At 42.2% G+C, this 14,775-nt stretch overlaps 1 protein-coding gene across 12 annotated transcripts in view; it reads left to right on the forward strand.

Moving 5' to 3' along the window:
- NEDD4L (NEDD4 like E3 ubiquitin protein ligase) overlaps positions 1–14,775 on the forward strand; it is a 382,390-nt gene that overhangs the window by 331,379 nt on the left and 36,236 nt on the right. For 11 of the 12 annotated variants that reach the window (XM_040421065.1, XM_040421066.1, XM_040421067.1 and 8 more), the window contains 2 exons: positions 639–758; positions 3,548–3,745. The exons of the other annotated variant lie outside the window; for it this stretch is intronic. In XM_040421065.1, the coding sequence (XP_040276999.1) occupies positions 639–758; positions 3,548–3,745 (318 nt within the window). The remainder of the gene's footprint in view (positions 1–638; positions 759–3,547; positions 3,746–14,775) is intronic. 12 annotated transcript variants of the gene reach the window in all.

A 14,775-nucleotide genomic window follows, 5' to 3' on the forward strand; every position in this document is an offset into this window, starting at 1 on the left:
TTCCACTTTCCATATTTAAAGAAAAAAATACCCCAAATAGTTCACAAATATAGATATCCTATTGATATAGGGGCAAAATGTACTTGTACTGATCCAGAGTTACAGCCTTTACTATTGTCCAGTTCTGCATTCGTTACTTTGCTGGTTGTCATTGGAAACAGTCAGCATTCCCCAAACAGCTGAACTCCTTTATTGGATTCTAGCAATTTGTTGCTCCTGTGTCAAATGACTGTACAGTGCCTCTACTACACCGTCCTGAATGCATATACCCAGATCAATCGCTATTCAGGCACTGAACATGAAAAGAGTTTCATTCCCAAGCCTGCAGAAATGTGAATACAGCTCTTGAGTATACAGGCTGGAATTCAGGATCAGTACAATAGAAATGTCATGGATTAACAAGGTTTCTTTCAGAGGATAGAGTGATCCTGCGAGAGTGCCCTGTAGAGTAGGCGGTGCTTCACATCCATGGGTTGTCAAAGCCCCTCCCACAGTAAGGGAAAGCAGAGTAGGATGGGCTTTAATACTACTCACATTTTTTGTATTGGTTGGGGATATTCTGTAAGTTGAAGCTCAGTCTTTATTGATGATATTTAGGATTGCTTTAGGTTGTTAACTATGTTTTGCCTCTAAACTAGCACGCTGAAGATGGTGCGGTCGGATCCACCTCAAACAGTAGCAACCATCTGAGTGAACCTCAGATCAGGCGGCCTCGTAGTCTCAGTTCCCCCACAGTTACTTTATCTGCTCCACTTGAGGTGAGAGTCTGTCTCATCTAATATGGGCCTTCTTCCGCTTCTTCTTCTTCTTCACTTACCAAGTTACCGCAATCTTATTTTCATTTTCTAATTTCGGCAATATCTGGTGAACTCTCGGGCTTCTTCTCTCTCTTCATGCTTTATAACGTAAAATCTACTTTCATCTGGTTGCTTTTGTTTCATTCATATACGCTTCGTAACTTTCCGTAAACTTCTTCTTGCTGATTTTCATTTGAACTTTTTGTTTTAATGCTCGTATGTATACATACTATGTGTATGTCTTTGTTGTGCTTATTGGTGGTATTGTTGTGTATGTGAACTATTCTGTATTGGTTTACTATGGATTTATTTCAATGTTATTAATATTTGCAACATTGTATTTTTTTCATCTTTTAACTTAAAGGCATATAAAAATTAAAGGCAATGGACACTGTTGGGGTAATTTTTATTTTTTTTATTGCTTTTTACTCACTTTGGGCTAAAAATCCCTTTTGCAATTGATCTTTATTAAAAATTTTCGGCAGGTTTTGTGATACAGGGGTTAAATTGTAGCCTATTTGCAGACTGTCACTTTCTGTTTACTCTGAGATGATGCTCTACATGACTGCTGATGTATAGCTCATATCTCCTGACCTTATAAACACTCATTATACCTAAATTGTTATCACGCTAAAAAGAAAATGGTTTAAATGAGTGTTTATAAGGTCAGGAGATACGAGCTATACATGAGCCATCATCTGACGGGACTCTGGCAAAGTGAGAAACTGAAATTTAACCATGCCAAAAAAACTGCTAAATTTTTTTTATTAAAGACCATTTGCAAAGATTATTTTTAGCCCAAAATGAGTAGAATGCAATAATAAAAAAAAAAAAGCCCTCTAAGGTGTTCATGTCCTTTAAGTTCTTCTATCTGACTCCTCCAATGGAATTTTATAAGGGCATACTACTTAAAGCATAGGCATACCAGAGAAAACCTGGGCCTCATACTTAAATTCGAAATATGGCTTCCATCATGATGATGCTGAGTTCTGCCTCAACCCATCCTGTAACAGCTAGACCTTGTACTTGTGGGGTGGGACCCTTGGGCCAGTTTATTTTCTGTGCCTGTAAAGAGGAGGGTCCCCGCATTCATTTAATCCTTACAGAAGGGAATGGGGCAAGTCTTAGTCCAGGTCCCTTCTCTCCATTGGCCATATAGCAATTAAAGGGACTGCTATGGGGCCTACAACAACCCCTGGCACAGGTACTAACCAATATTAATCTGATGGAATAAGAAAAATCAAGCCATTGGTTCATTTTGGGACATTTTGTGTAAACATGAACCTAGTGCCAATAATAATAAGGGCTTAAATATGGTATTCTGAAATATGTAGACAACTTGTGTTGCAATCTGTAGAAACTGAGGAAGTGTTTGTCTTCATAATTTATCTCAAGTCTACCAAAGAATGCCTTGAAGATGCTCTCTGCTTTGCTTCTATAACCTCTGCTTTGCTTGTTATTGACCATAATATTCATAGTCACTCTCTTCACTGAGAAATGTCAGATGATGTCATCAATGGAGGTCTCCTCTTTAAACTACGCCATTACTAAAATAAGTGCCACCCCCGCCTCCGTTTTCTGATGCAGGTATGGGTAGAAAGTCTATAGTCTGAATCTCCTCTTTTGGAGATTGGACTTCAGCCCATTGCCATCAAATCCTAGACACAGACCCCCACCAAGGACCCTTCTCGATATGTTTCAGTGAACCTTCCTTTTAGTGTACATTTTCTTTGCATATATTTTAGTAATGTTGAATATCATATAATTATTTTACCCTACTATTCTTGTACTGATTCTGAGTTACAGAGTTTATTTCGCACTCATTTCATGGAGTATGCTGCTGGTTCAGTGTCTGTACTGAGCGGCTTCTGCTATTTTTCATCCTGGGAGTTGTCGTCAGGCTGTGTATATTGTCTGATGCATATAGAAACAGCTGGCCGGGAATGCTTTATGGCACAAATCATTGCCTTACAGTGAACCTCTGGTCGAGAGACCCTAAAACTGATCCGCAACAGAAGGGGTGAAAAAGCAGGGCACCATATAATATTGTATCCTATTGCCCATTGCTTAACAAATTTTGAACCTGAACCATAGAGGTCGGCATGCACATGTAAAATGGCTGAATCTGACAATTTTCATAGACTGGCCAATAATCTAATCTGTAATGGAGAAGCACAACACAAAAGCATCAGGCATAAGAAGTTCCCTTTCCTTGTTCCCTTCTACTCATTGAAAACACATGCAACACAGGCTGAGCCGAGGGTGCATGTACTGTATATGGGAGAATCGAGGGGGGGGGGGGGATAGATTTTGAGCTTATCTGAAATTTATGGGCAGCTTATGGGTAACCCAGCACAGTATCAATAGATTTTTTTTTTAAGAAACAACAAGCAGAATTGTGAATGCAGCTCTGAAGTATAATGCAAACTGTAACTCTGCACCAGTACAAGATGCAGAGTAAATGTAACCTTTTATGTAGATTACATTTTAGAGATATAGTGTTTTATGAGCTATACAATGACTATACATATTGGTGAACATAATGGCACTGTCGCACATAATAACACATTAAAAGCCGGCATGTGAAACATTCGGTTTGCAGTATCAATGTGTGGGACATGTTAATAGTGCTGATTGCTCTTTTTTTTGTTAAATAATATATGCAGATTTTTATTGTGTTTTGCATGAATTTCTCACAGTACTAATTGAAATTAATCCTTGTTACGTCTGCATTGTGTTTGACTGTACAGGGTGCAAAAGACTTCCCAGTGCGCCGCGCAGTGAAGGATACATTGTCCAACCCACAGTCTCCACAACCATCTCCTTATAATTCTCCTAAACCACAACACAAAGGGGCACAGAGCTTCTTACCGCCAGGTTGGGAGATGAGAATAGCTCCAAATGGCAGGCCATTCTTTATTGACCATAATACCAAAACTACCACTTGGGTAAGCAACACTCTACTTTTATGTGAGCTCTATGGAGTAACTTCTAGTATATTATGTGTTCAGAGTCATGGAGATAGATACTTTACATTAGGGCATTTGCTCAATGCCCTATTGTTAAGGTGGTGGGCCCTAGTAAACCCCTGATCCTTCTCCTGAATGGCCAAGAGGAATTAGATGGCTGCCTCCATGGCACCTTGTATTGGATATAGCCAGATGGACTCTTGGATGTAGCCATAGGTCCCTCAGCTGAGAGGATCACACCATTTGCATATGGTACACGCTTTGTTTGCAGGCTCCCGATTGAGAATTTATGGGGCACTCTACATCCACTGGCTGACCTTCAAAAGAGCATCACATCCTAAAGTGGTCCATCATCCTTGCTGATTCCCTTTAAAAAGGGGGAGATCCATCTGTACAACATGTCTACATTTCCTCTTGGTGGCACATAGAAGACACCATTACAAGATATCTGGGTTTCACTTAAAATTAGTTAAGCTTGCCATACACATTAGATGAACATCGGTTAAAACCACAGATTTCGGTGGAGCCGACCAACTACCCAGTGTGTATGGAGGTATCGTTAATCTTCCCTGATGATGGATGTCAGGAGGGAGGACGAAGAGGCAGTCATTTTGGATTTGAACAAACCTCATCCTTTGTGCTAATGGGGAAATAAGCCGGCATCAGAGGTGTCTAGCACCAGCCTGTTCTCCTCTGCCTATTGAGAACACATGCATATTCGGCCAAGAGTGCTTGTGTATGGGCGGCCATTAGCAACGAACGGTTGCCCAACAGCTATCTTTGATGTTAGGACATCCTTACTGCGACCTTGCACTTTCTAAAAAGTGTAGGTCAAACAATCTTTTGGGCAACACCTATACTTCAGCCAAGCATGCATGTGTACTCAATGAGGAGAGGGGAGTAAGCCAATGCCAGACACCTCGGGTGGCAGCTTATTTTCTTTGCGAACATAAGGATTCATTGTTGAAATTCAACATACCTGATCCTACTTTCTCCTGATGGTAAAATGGCCACGGAGAGAGTTGGTACACCCCCATACAATAGGATAGCCGGCTGCTGTTGCCAAAATCATTGGGTTTGGCAGATTTTACTGTTATGTGCATGGGCGTTACGTAGCAAATGACTTGTTTATTAACATGTGTCGGGCTATGCTTTATGATGTGTGACGTCTTGCTATAGCATCATCTGGTTTTGGAAAACCGTCATTGGCTACAATATGAAGTTGAAGAAATGTGTACTCCGCACGCCTTAAAGCCAATATGGGTGCCCGTGAGAGTTGTAGAACAAGTATAAGGTTAATCTACGGCACTCCAATTCTTGTGCAAAATTTTTATTTTACTTGGTTAACAGATTATCATTATATACATCCAGAGTGAATAATTAGTATATAGCCACATAAATCATAATTCCCGGACGTTTCGGTCTGGTGTGACCTTCCTCAGCGGGGTCTAAAAAAACACAGTCAGGTCCATAAATATTGGGACATCGACACAGTTCTAACATTTTTGGCTCTATACACCACCACAATGGATTTGAAATGAAACGAACAAGATGTGCTTTAACTGCAGAACGTCGGCTTTAATTTGAGGGTATTTACATCCAAATCAGGTGAACGGTGTAGTACAGTTTGCATATGTGCCTCCCACTTGTTAAGGAACCAAAAGTAATGGGACAATTGGCTTCTCAGCTGTTCCATGGCCAGGTGTGTGTTATTCCCTCATTATCCCAATCACAATGAGCAGATAAAAGGTCCAGAGTCCATTTCAAGTGTGCTATTTGCATTTGGAATCTGTTGCTGTCAACTCTCAAGATGAGATCCGAAGCGCTATCACTATCAGTGAAGCAAGTAGTCATTAGGCTGAAAAAACTAAACAAACCCATCAGAGATATAGCAAAAACATAAGGCGTGACTAAAACAACTGTTTGGAACATTCTTAAAAAGAAGGAACACACCGGTGAGCTCAGCAACACCAAAAGACCTGGAAGACCACAGAAAACAACTGTAGTGTATGACCAAAGAATTCTTTCCCTGGTGAAGAAAACACCCTTCACAACAGTTGGCCAGATCAAGAACACTCTCCAGGAGGTAGGTGTATGTGTGTCAAAGCCAACAATAAAGAGAAGACTTCACCAGAGTGAATACAGAGGGTTCACCACAAGATGTAAACCATTGGTGAGCCTCAAAAACAGGAAGGCCAGATTAGAGTTTGCCAAACGACATCTAAAAAAGCCTTCACAGTTCTGGAACAACATCCTATAGACAGATGAGACCAATATTAACTTGTACCAGAGTGATGAGAAGAGAAGAGTATGGCGAAGGAAAGGAACTGCTCATGATCCTAAGCATACCACCTCATCATTGACGCATGGTGGTGGTAGTGTCATGGCGTGGGCATGTATTGCTGCCAATGGAACTGGTTCTCTTGTATTTATTGATGATGTGACTGCTGACAAAAGCAGCAGGAGGAATTCTGAAGTGTTTCGGGCAATATTATCTGCTCATATTCAGCCAAATGCTTCAGAACTCATTGGACGGCGCTTCACAGTGCAGATGGACAATGACCCAAAGCATACTGCAAAAGCAACCAAAGAGTTTTTTAAGGGAAAGAAGTGGAATGTTATGCAATGGCCAAGTCAATCACCTGACCTGAATCCGATTGAGCATTTCACTTGCTGAAGACAAAACTGAAGGGAAAATGCCCCAAGAACAAGCAGGAACTGAAGACAGTTGCAGTAGAGGCCTGGCAGAGCATCACCAGGGATGAAACCCAGCGTCTGGTGATGTCTATGCGTTCCAGACTTCAGGCTGTAATTGACTGCAAAGGATTTGCAACCAAGTATTAAAAAATGAAAGTTTGACTTATGATTATTATTATTATGTCCCATTACTTTTGGTCCCTTAAAAAGTGGGAGGCACATATGCAAACTGTTGCAATTCCTACACCGTTCACCTGATTTAGATGTAAATACCCTCAAATTAAAGCTGACAGTCTGCAGGTAAAGCACATCTTGTTCGTTAAATTTCAAATCTATTGTGGTGGTGTATAGAGCCATAAATGTTAGAATTGTGTTGATGTCCCAATATTTATGGACCTGACTGTATAATATATTTGCGGTCATAAAAAATTCTAGTATATACAATAATCTGATAAGGACAAGAGAAATAGAGGAAAAGGGGGAAAAAGGAGAAAGAAAGAGTGTCCCATCCGTGGATTGAAAAAAAGGGATCACAGAATGGTAAGTATGAAGCGAAACATGGTCATGAAAGTCAATTTCTATGGTGATACAGGACAGGGGGTAGGACTACAGTGAGTGTGCTAATGAGAGGAGCCTAGAGCTGGGAGCAGTAAGGGTTAATAGATAAACATAGAGTGATCAGAGTTCTAGAGAGAGCGCTCGGCAACAGATTAGGATGTAATGACTGTATATAGAATTACCTTAGTGGCAGTGCGGTATGTGGCGTGCACGTGTGCCATTGTGCAATAAATACTATCGGCGGCTGATAAGCCGTCAGGGCGCACGAAGATGACGTCAGTGCGTCCGAAGCCGTGCGTGTGTTGCGCGCATGCGCACTGGACTATAAGGTAGGGTATCGGCGTCTAGTGAGGAGCCGTCAGTGCACAAAGAAAGACGTCAGTACGTCTGGAGCCGTGTGTGTGGTGCGCACATGCGCACTGAGTTAAAAGGTAGAGTATGGGCAATTGGCGATCCTCAGAGTAAAAAAGGAGAAAAGACAGGTAGAACTAATAAGTGAAGGAACTATGTGTGTGCTGTTTGCGGACTACAGTATTAATAAGGGGGGATATCAGCCAATCAGGTCAAAGGGTCAAGTTGTCGCATGCGCATAGAATATATGTAAATTCTGAGACCTCTGAGTGAGATGTCTGTGTAGAGTGTCGAAATAAGATGGGTTACTCGATAATACAATAATGTCAAATTGTAACAAGGCCCAAATGACATAATAAAAAACAACATTATGGTGTAATGTAAAGTGTCAAATAACACAGTACGATCTTGACGATATACATAGGAATGACATCAAAAATCAGGGAAAATCTAATTCTATATACAGTCATTACATCCTAATCTGTTGCCGAGCGCTCTCTCTAGAACTCTGATCACTCTGTTTATCTATTAACCCTTACTGCTCCCAGCTCTAGGCTCCTCTCATTAGCACACTCACTGTAGTCCTACCCCCTGTCCTGTATCACCATAGAAATTGACTTTCATGACCATGTTTCGCTTCATACTTACCATTCTGTGATCCCTTTTTTTCAATCCACGGATGGGACACTCTTTATTTCTCCTTTTTTCCCCTTTCCTCTATTTCTCTTGTCCTTATCAGATTATTGTATATACTAGAATTTTTTTATGAAGAAACAGAGGTTTTGTCCAGCTTGTGGTTGTGGTAATCCAAAGGCTCTTTATTCGATAATCAATATAAAATCCAGGTACGAGAATGCAGGTCTACATGTTTCGGGCACAATACAATTTTAGCCCTTACCCATGACTAGAATTTTTTTAATGCTCGCAGCTATATTATATGTTTCTTTAGACCCCGCTGAGGAAGGTCACACCAGACCTAAACATCCGGGAATTATGATTTATGTGGCTATATACTAATTATTCACTCTGGATGTATATAATGATAATCTGTAAACAAAATAAAATGTAAAAAATAATTCCACAAGAATTGGAGTGCCGTGGATTAACCTTATAATTGGCTACAATATGGTCTTTTATCCATTGTGTTTAAAGAGAATGCATCGATTTCTGAAGCATGGTTTTACCAGGGTACTCACAGGTTCTGCAATTTTGTAATTACTCTGTTTTAGGCTCTGCTCACACTTGCATCATGGTTTCTGGGATTGCTGTATTCTACTAAATATTGAGTTGGCAAACAGCAGCTGCGAGTAAAGAGGTGGAAAATGTTCTTAAAGGGAGTCTGTCAGCAGTTTTGAACATTTTAAACTGCTGACAGCGCTATGTAGGGGCTTTGGAGAGCAGCAGAAACAAACCTTTTGTGGTGCTTTGATTATCAGGAGTAATATTTGTAGAATATGAAGTTTTACTCTGCTAGATTCTGCTCCTGCAAGTGTCAAGGAGGTGGAGCTTGACTGTGAAGTGTCCTCTGTATTGAGCTGCTTCACAACCCCTTCCTCTGGGCTGAATGACAACAGCAGTGGACTTCTAGATGGATGCTACAGAGGTCACTCAAAGCAGGGGGAGGAGCTTTGAAGCAGCTCAATGCAGAGAGCTCTTCACAGTGAAGCTCCGCCTCCTGAGCTCTTGCAGGAGCTGAATCTGGTGGAATAAAACTTGATAGTCACACTACTCCTGATAATAAAAGCTTTGTAAAAGGTGTGTCTGTACTTCTGCTGCTACCTAGTGCTGTCAGCAGTTAAACATAGTCAGAACTGCTGAAACACTCTCTTTAAAAGTGTCTCCCTAACTAAAAAAATATATATATAAATGACTAAATATACACATTTCAATCCCAAATTGCAGGACACTTATGCCTCACCCCTGTTCTTCCCAGGAACTCACACAGCACAACCTAGAATGGTCTTTTTTTTTCTATGCAGATTTGCAGAACCCCTGTTTCTTTTTTGTACAGTTTCCTGGACAGTTCCATTTAAAACCAGACTTAGCAAATGTCATTACAGTCATCCTGTTTAAAAATGTTTAAAAAAAGTGTCTGCTTTCAGAAACAGCGCCACACCTGTCTGTAGGTGAAGTCTGGTGTTGCAGCTCAGCTCCGAACTAAATAGAAAATGTAACTTTTATATTTCTGGTATTGTATTTTTAATTTTTTTTTTTTTTAAGCAGAATCCACTGCTCAAAGTTATTACAGTGACTTTCCACTATTAGACGTACGGAACAAACTAAGTGCATCAATTTGTATAAAGCGTTTCATAATGCCAGCCTTTTTTGTAAGAAGTTCTATCCTAAAAGTAGAGATGTGCTGCAGAGTCAGTTGAATGGATGCAGCAGGAGTATTGGTGCAGGACATGGAGTGAATGGTTGCTAAATAACCATAAACTGCTGAGCGGTTACCATGTGGCGGTTATATTCTGCAGTACATTTCACTGATTATCACAGTGTTGATCTTGAGCACTCTGTCCCTAATACCTACAGGCTATGACTTTTATAAAACTTCCAGAACACCTTACAAATTGCAATGACTTCCATATTTCATCTAACTCGGTGATCTTCAACCTGCAAAACTACAACTCCCAGCATCCCCGGGCATGCCATTCAGCATGTGAGAAATCACCCAAAGCTGTCCATTAGTTTTGAGCGAAGCATTCAAAGCGGAATTCGGTCTGAAGTTTAAGAAAACTTAGTTTCGCAACGAATCCAAATTCCCTCACGCTTCGTGGTAACAAATCAGTTTTTCCTAAAATGGCATCTGCACGTTTTACAAAGTGATAGTAAGAATCTGGAACGCAAGATCACCCATAATGCCGTGCAGCCAGCCAATCTGCAGGTAGCCATCCCCTGTGATGTCATGGCCATATAAAAACCTTATCCCGCCTGGTCTCCACCATTGTCTTATGAGCTGAGCATAAGGAGAGATGTGGCAAGTGCTCAGGTGCTAGGGACAGTGTTGCTGAAAACAATAAATGGAAGAAAATTGGATAGGGAGAGTGTAGGGAGATTGTAGGGAGACTGCAGGGAGAGTGCAGGGATACTGTAGGGAGACTGCAGTGAGACTTATTCTACGTCCGTTTTATTTATTCCTAAATTTACTTATTCCTTCCTTTAATATTCTGTGTTTACTGTCAAATTACCTGGAGGAGATTGCAGGCCAGAACAGTAATAATGTGCATATTGTGCCCCAACCTAACCAGCCAAACCCCATACCAGCAACACCCCTGGTTAAAGGTGCTGCGCAGACATAAACAATGAAGAAGGACTATACAATGCAGTCCTTACTATTAAATAAAGGCAGCAGCGGGCTAATTGGTAGCACAGTTCTTCACTGCAGCATGGCCGCTCCGTGTGGCCATACCCTAAGGCAGAGTGGCCCGGGTGTACCTGATTTATAATGAATTTCGGAACTAATCGAATTTCTTGCCTAACTTTGGGGAAGTTGCTGAATCTAATTTTTCAAAACTTCGCTCATCTCGACTGTCCATAGACATAACAGGGTGGCAACTACCTTCCTCAGCTCAATCATTACCAGCCATGGAGTGATCAGCAGCTTCCAGACACAACATGCAATGCTTATCCCGAGGGAGACCATAGAATCCAACCTGTCTGATGACTGATTTAGAGGCAAAGTGTTCCATAGACATTAGGTTGTTAGTGGTCTCTTAGACGATCCTTCCATGACGTGTTCTCTAACTTTCTAATATTCTTTGTTTGAATCGGTCATGATTTTCAAGATCTCTGCTTGCTGGCAGTCAATGAGAGTGATCTAAGATTTTGCTGTGATTGTATCCAGCCCAGACAATTCTCAGGCTCCAGACGTCCCTGCTCTGATACATTGTATTTAGCTCATTGTCACATTCCTGTGTTGTTCTTCCTGGAATACATGATGCATGAATCAGATGAAAGTTGGGAACAGTACAGGATGAGTAGTGCAGAATAGTGAGTGCAGCTCTGGGGTATACTGCAGGATATGACTCAGGATCGGTACAGGATAAGTAATGTAATGTATGTGCACAGTCATGGGTGTAGGAACCCCCAAAAATCTGGGGGGGACAGCATTTTTGCTCGCCGGGTATATTCTTATTCAGTAAACTGCGAGTTGTTTATATCGTTAAATTTTAAGTGTGTGTGTGTGTGTGTGAAACCCCCCCCATCCCCCACACACTTACAGTTCTGAAGACTCAGGGGTGCTGGCTGGCTTGCCTGAGGTGCTGGCTGGCTTGGCCGGGCAGAAGGAGTGTGGGAGACTGTAAGGCCTTTTTCTCCAAGCTGCTCCGGATCAGTGCTCTGGGCAGCTGGGCTCCGGGCTGGAAGTGGGCACAATAAGAAAAAAATATTTTTCATTACACCTCAGGTCAGACCACCAATCAGACCCCAAATGTTAATCAGACCTCAGCTAACAGACCCAATAAGATCCCCAATGTTAATAAGACCTCAGATCACACCTCAGCTCAGACCCCAATATGAATGACCCCCAATCAGATCTCAGATAAGAGCCCCATGCCTCTCATCAGCCCCCCAGTGCCTCTCATCGGCCAGTAATAACAGCCCCCCCAATCATGTGCCAGTAATAACATCCCCCCAATCATGTGCCAGTAATAACAGCCCCCCCAATCATGTGCCAGTAATAACAGCCCCCCCATCATGTGCCAGTAATAACAGCCCCCCCATGATGTGCCAGTAATAACAGCCCCCCAATCATGTGCCAGTAATAACAGCCCCCCCAATCATGTGCCAGTAATAACAGACCCCCCCAATCATGTGCCAGTAATAAAAGACCCCCCCCCCCCCAATCAGGTGCCAGTAATAACAGACCCCCCCCCCCAATCATGTGCCAGTAATAACAGACCCCCCCAATCATGTGCCAGTAATAAAAGACCCCCCCCCAATCAGGTGCCAGTAATAACAGACCCCCCCCCAATCATGTGCCAGTAATAACAGACCCCCCCAATCATGTGCCAGTAATAAAAGACCCCCTAAATCATGTGCCAGTAATAACAGACCCCCCAATCATGTGCCAGTAATAACAGACCCCCCTCAATTCCCCAATCATGTGCCAGTAATACCAGACCCCCCCAATCATGTGCCAGTAATACCAGACCCCCCCAATAATGTGCCAGTAATACCAGACCCCCCAATAATGTGCCACTATACCAGACCCCCCCCAATCATGTGCCAGTAATACCAGACAGACCCCCCAATTATGTGGCAGTAATACCAGACACCCCCCCCCCCCCATCTGTGGCAGTAATTCCAGGGCCCCCCCAAATTCCCCAATCATGTGCCAGCCCAGTATAATACCAGGGCCCCCCCAAATCATGTGCCAGTATAATACCAGTGCCCCCCTTTTATGTGCCAGTTAAAAAAATGAATTATTGTATATAATATAGTTTAAAAAATAAATAAAAAAATGAACACTTATACTTACCTCTTTGGAGCGATGCGATGCAGGCCTCTTCCAGCCTGTGTCCTGACTCCGGCTCAGGCGGCGCGATGACGTCATCCTGAGGACAGCGATATAAACAGAAACAGATCACCATGGAGATGAGCGCTTCGCTTCCACAATGGAAGCACTCATCTCAGTGCCTGCCCCGTCGCCGCCGCACACTGCCTGCCCCGCCGCACACAGACACTGCCGCTGGCCTGGCTGGAGCCTGGGGGGGATTTAACCAAACCTGTCCCCCCCGCATTATTTCCTGGGGGGGATCCGTCCCCCCCGCTTCCTACGCCCATGTGCACAGTGACTAAGCCAGCAGAATAGTGAGTGCAGCTCTGGAGTATAATACAGGATGTATCATACATACATATAGGATCACAACAATGATAATATTTTTCTAATGTTAAATGTCAAAGAATTACTTTACCCTACAAATCCTGTACTGACTCTTAAGTTACCGTGTTTATTTCACACTGTTCTCATTCAATGTTGCATTAACAATTCACATTCTCTAGCAGCTCCTGCTGGTTCAGTGTCTGTACAGAGTGTGTTATGATTTTTCTCATCTTGGGAATTGTTGTCAGGCTCTGAATATTCTGTGAAGTAAATAAGAATAGCTGACCCAGAATGCTCTATGACACAGTGACCCTCCAGTAGAGAGACCTGTTCTGTCTTCATACACGTTCACACAGTGTGCAGTCTGACATTCAGCATAAACCATTCCTGTCTTCCAAATAAGAGGACTGTTTTTTGTAGTCTAACTTGTTTATTGGTAAAACAGGATTATTTGATTGGCAAAACTATAAGAATACAAATAGCAAGTATAAGTATAGATAGCATGTACTATAACATTTGCATTAACACTGAAAGCACATGGTAAAATGGCTGCCTATACATAGGATTACATGTCTAGCTAACAGTAGTAACAACTTCCCTGAGTAACAATTACAACTAGCTGAACAGCTCTGCATAACATCATGTCCCTGAAACAAAGGTAGATCTCTCACCAGATATGCTTATACAAGGATGGTGGCGTTTAAGAAGGAGACATTCAAAAGGACAGCTCTGCTGATGTGTCCCGGAGACTGGAGACTTCTCTTTCCCTGGATGCTTTTCACTTCCACAATGCAGTAGTCTTTGTAACAGAAAAACAAAGTGTAATACAACTTAGCACCACTAGATGGTGCTATATCCACACTAACCACTTGAGAAATACCAAGACTCTGGCAGAATGAACTAAAATCATTTTCTAACCCAGCTGGGCAAACAAAGGGGTGCAAAAATAGGACACCATGTATTATCGGACCCTATCACTGATCACATTTTGACTTTGGACTATAGGGTCACTTTAATGTGCCCAGAAACATGTTGACAAAGGCTATATTTGCACTGTATACTCTTATGGAATAAAGCAAATAAGGCTACTTTCACATCTGCGCTTTCCCTTTCCGCTATTGAGATCCGTCATAGGATCTCAATAGCGGGGGTAAACGCTTCCGTTTTGTCCCCATTCATTGTCAACGGGGACAAAACTGAACGAAACGGAATGCAGCAGAATGCCTTCCGTTCCGTTTGGTTGCGTCCCCACTGCGGACAGAATAACACTGCAAGCAGCATTTTTCTGTCCGTGATGTGTGGAGTATGACGGATCCGTCATGACTCACGATGTAAGTCAATAGGGACGGATCCGTTTTCTCTGACACAATAGAAAACAGATCCGTCCCTCATTGACTTTCAATGGAGTTCATCACGGATTCGTCTTGGACTATAATACAACCGGATCCGTTCATAACGGATGCAGAGGGTTGTATTATCATGATGGAAGCGTTTTTACTGATCCATGACGGATATACAAATAGCGATTACTGGGAATTTCTTTCTCCATAAACATGTAACTTGGCTGAACCTCACAGAA

This window comes from Bufo bufo, chromosome 2, assembly GCF_905171765.1.
Source record: "Bufo bufo chromosome 2, aBufBuf1.1, whole genome shotgun sequence".
Lineage (NCBI taxonomy): Eukaryota > Metazoa > Chordata > Amphibia > Anura > Bufonidae > Bufo > Bufo bufo.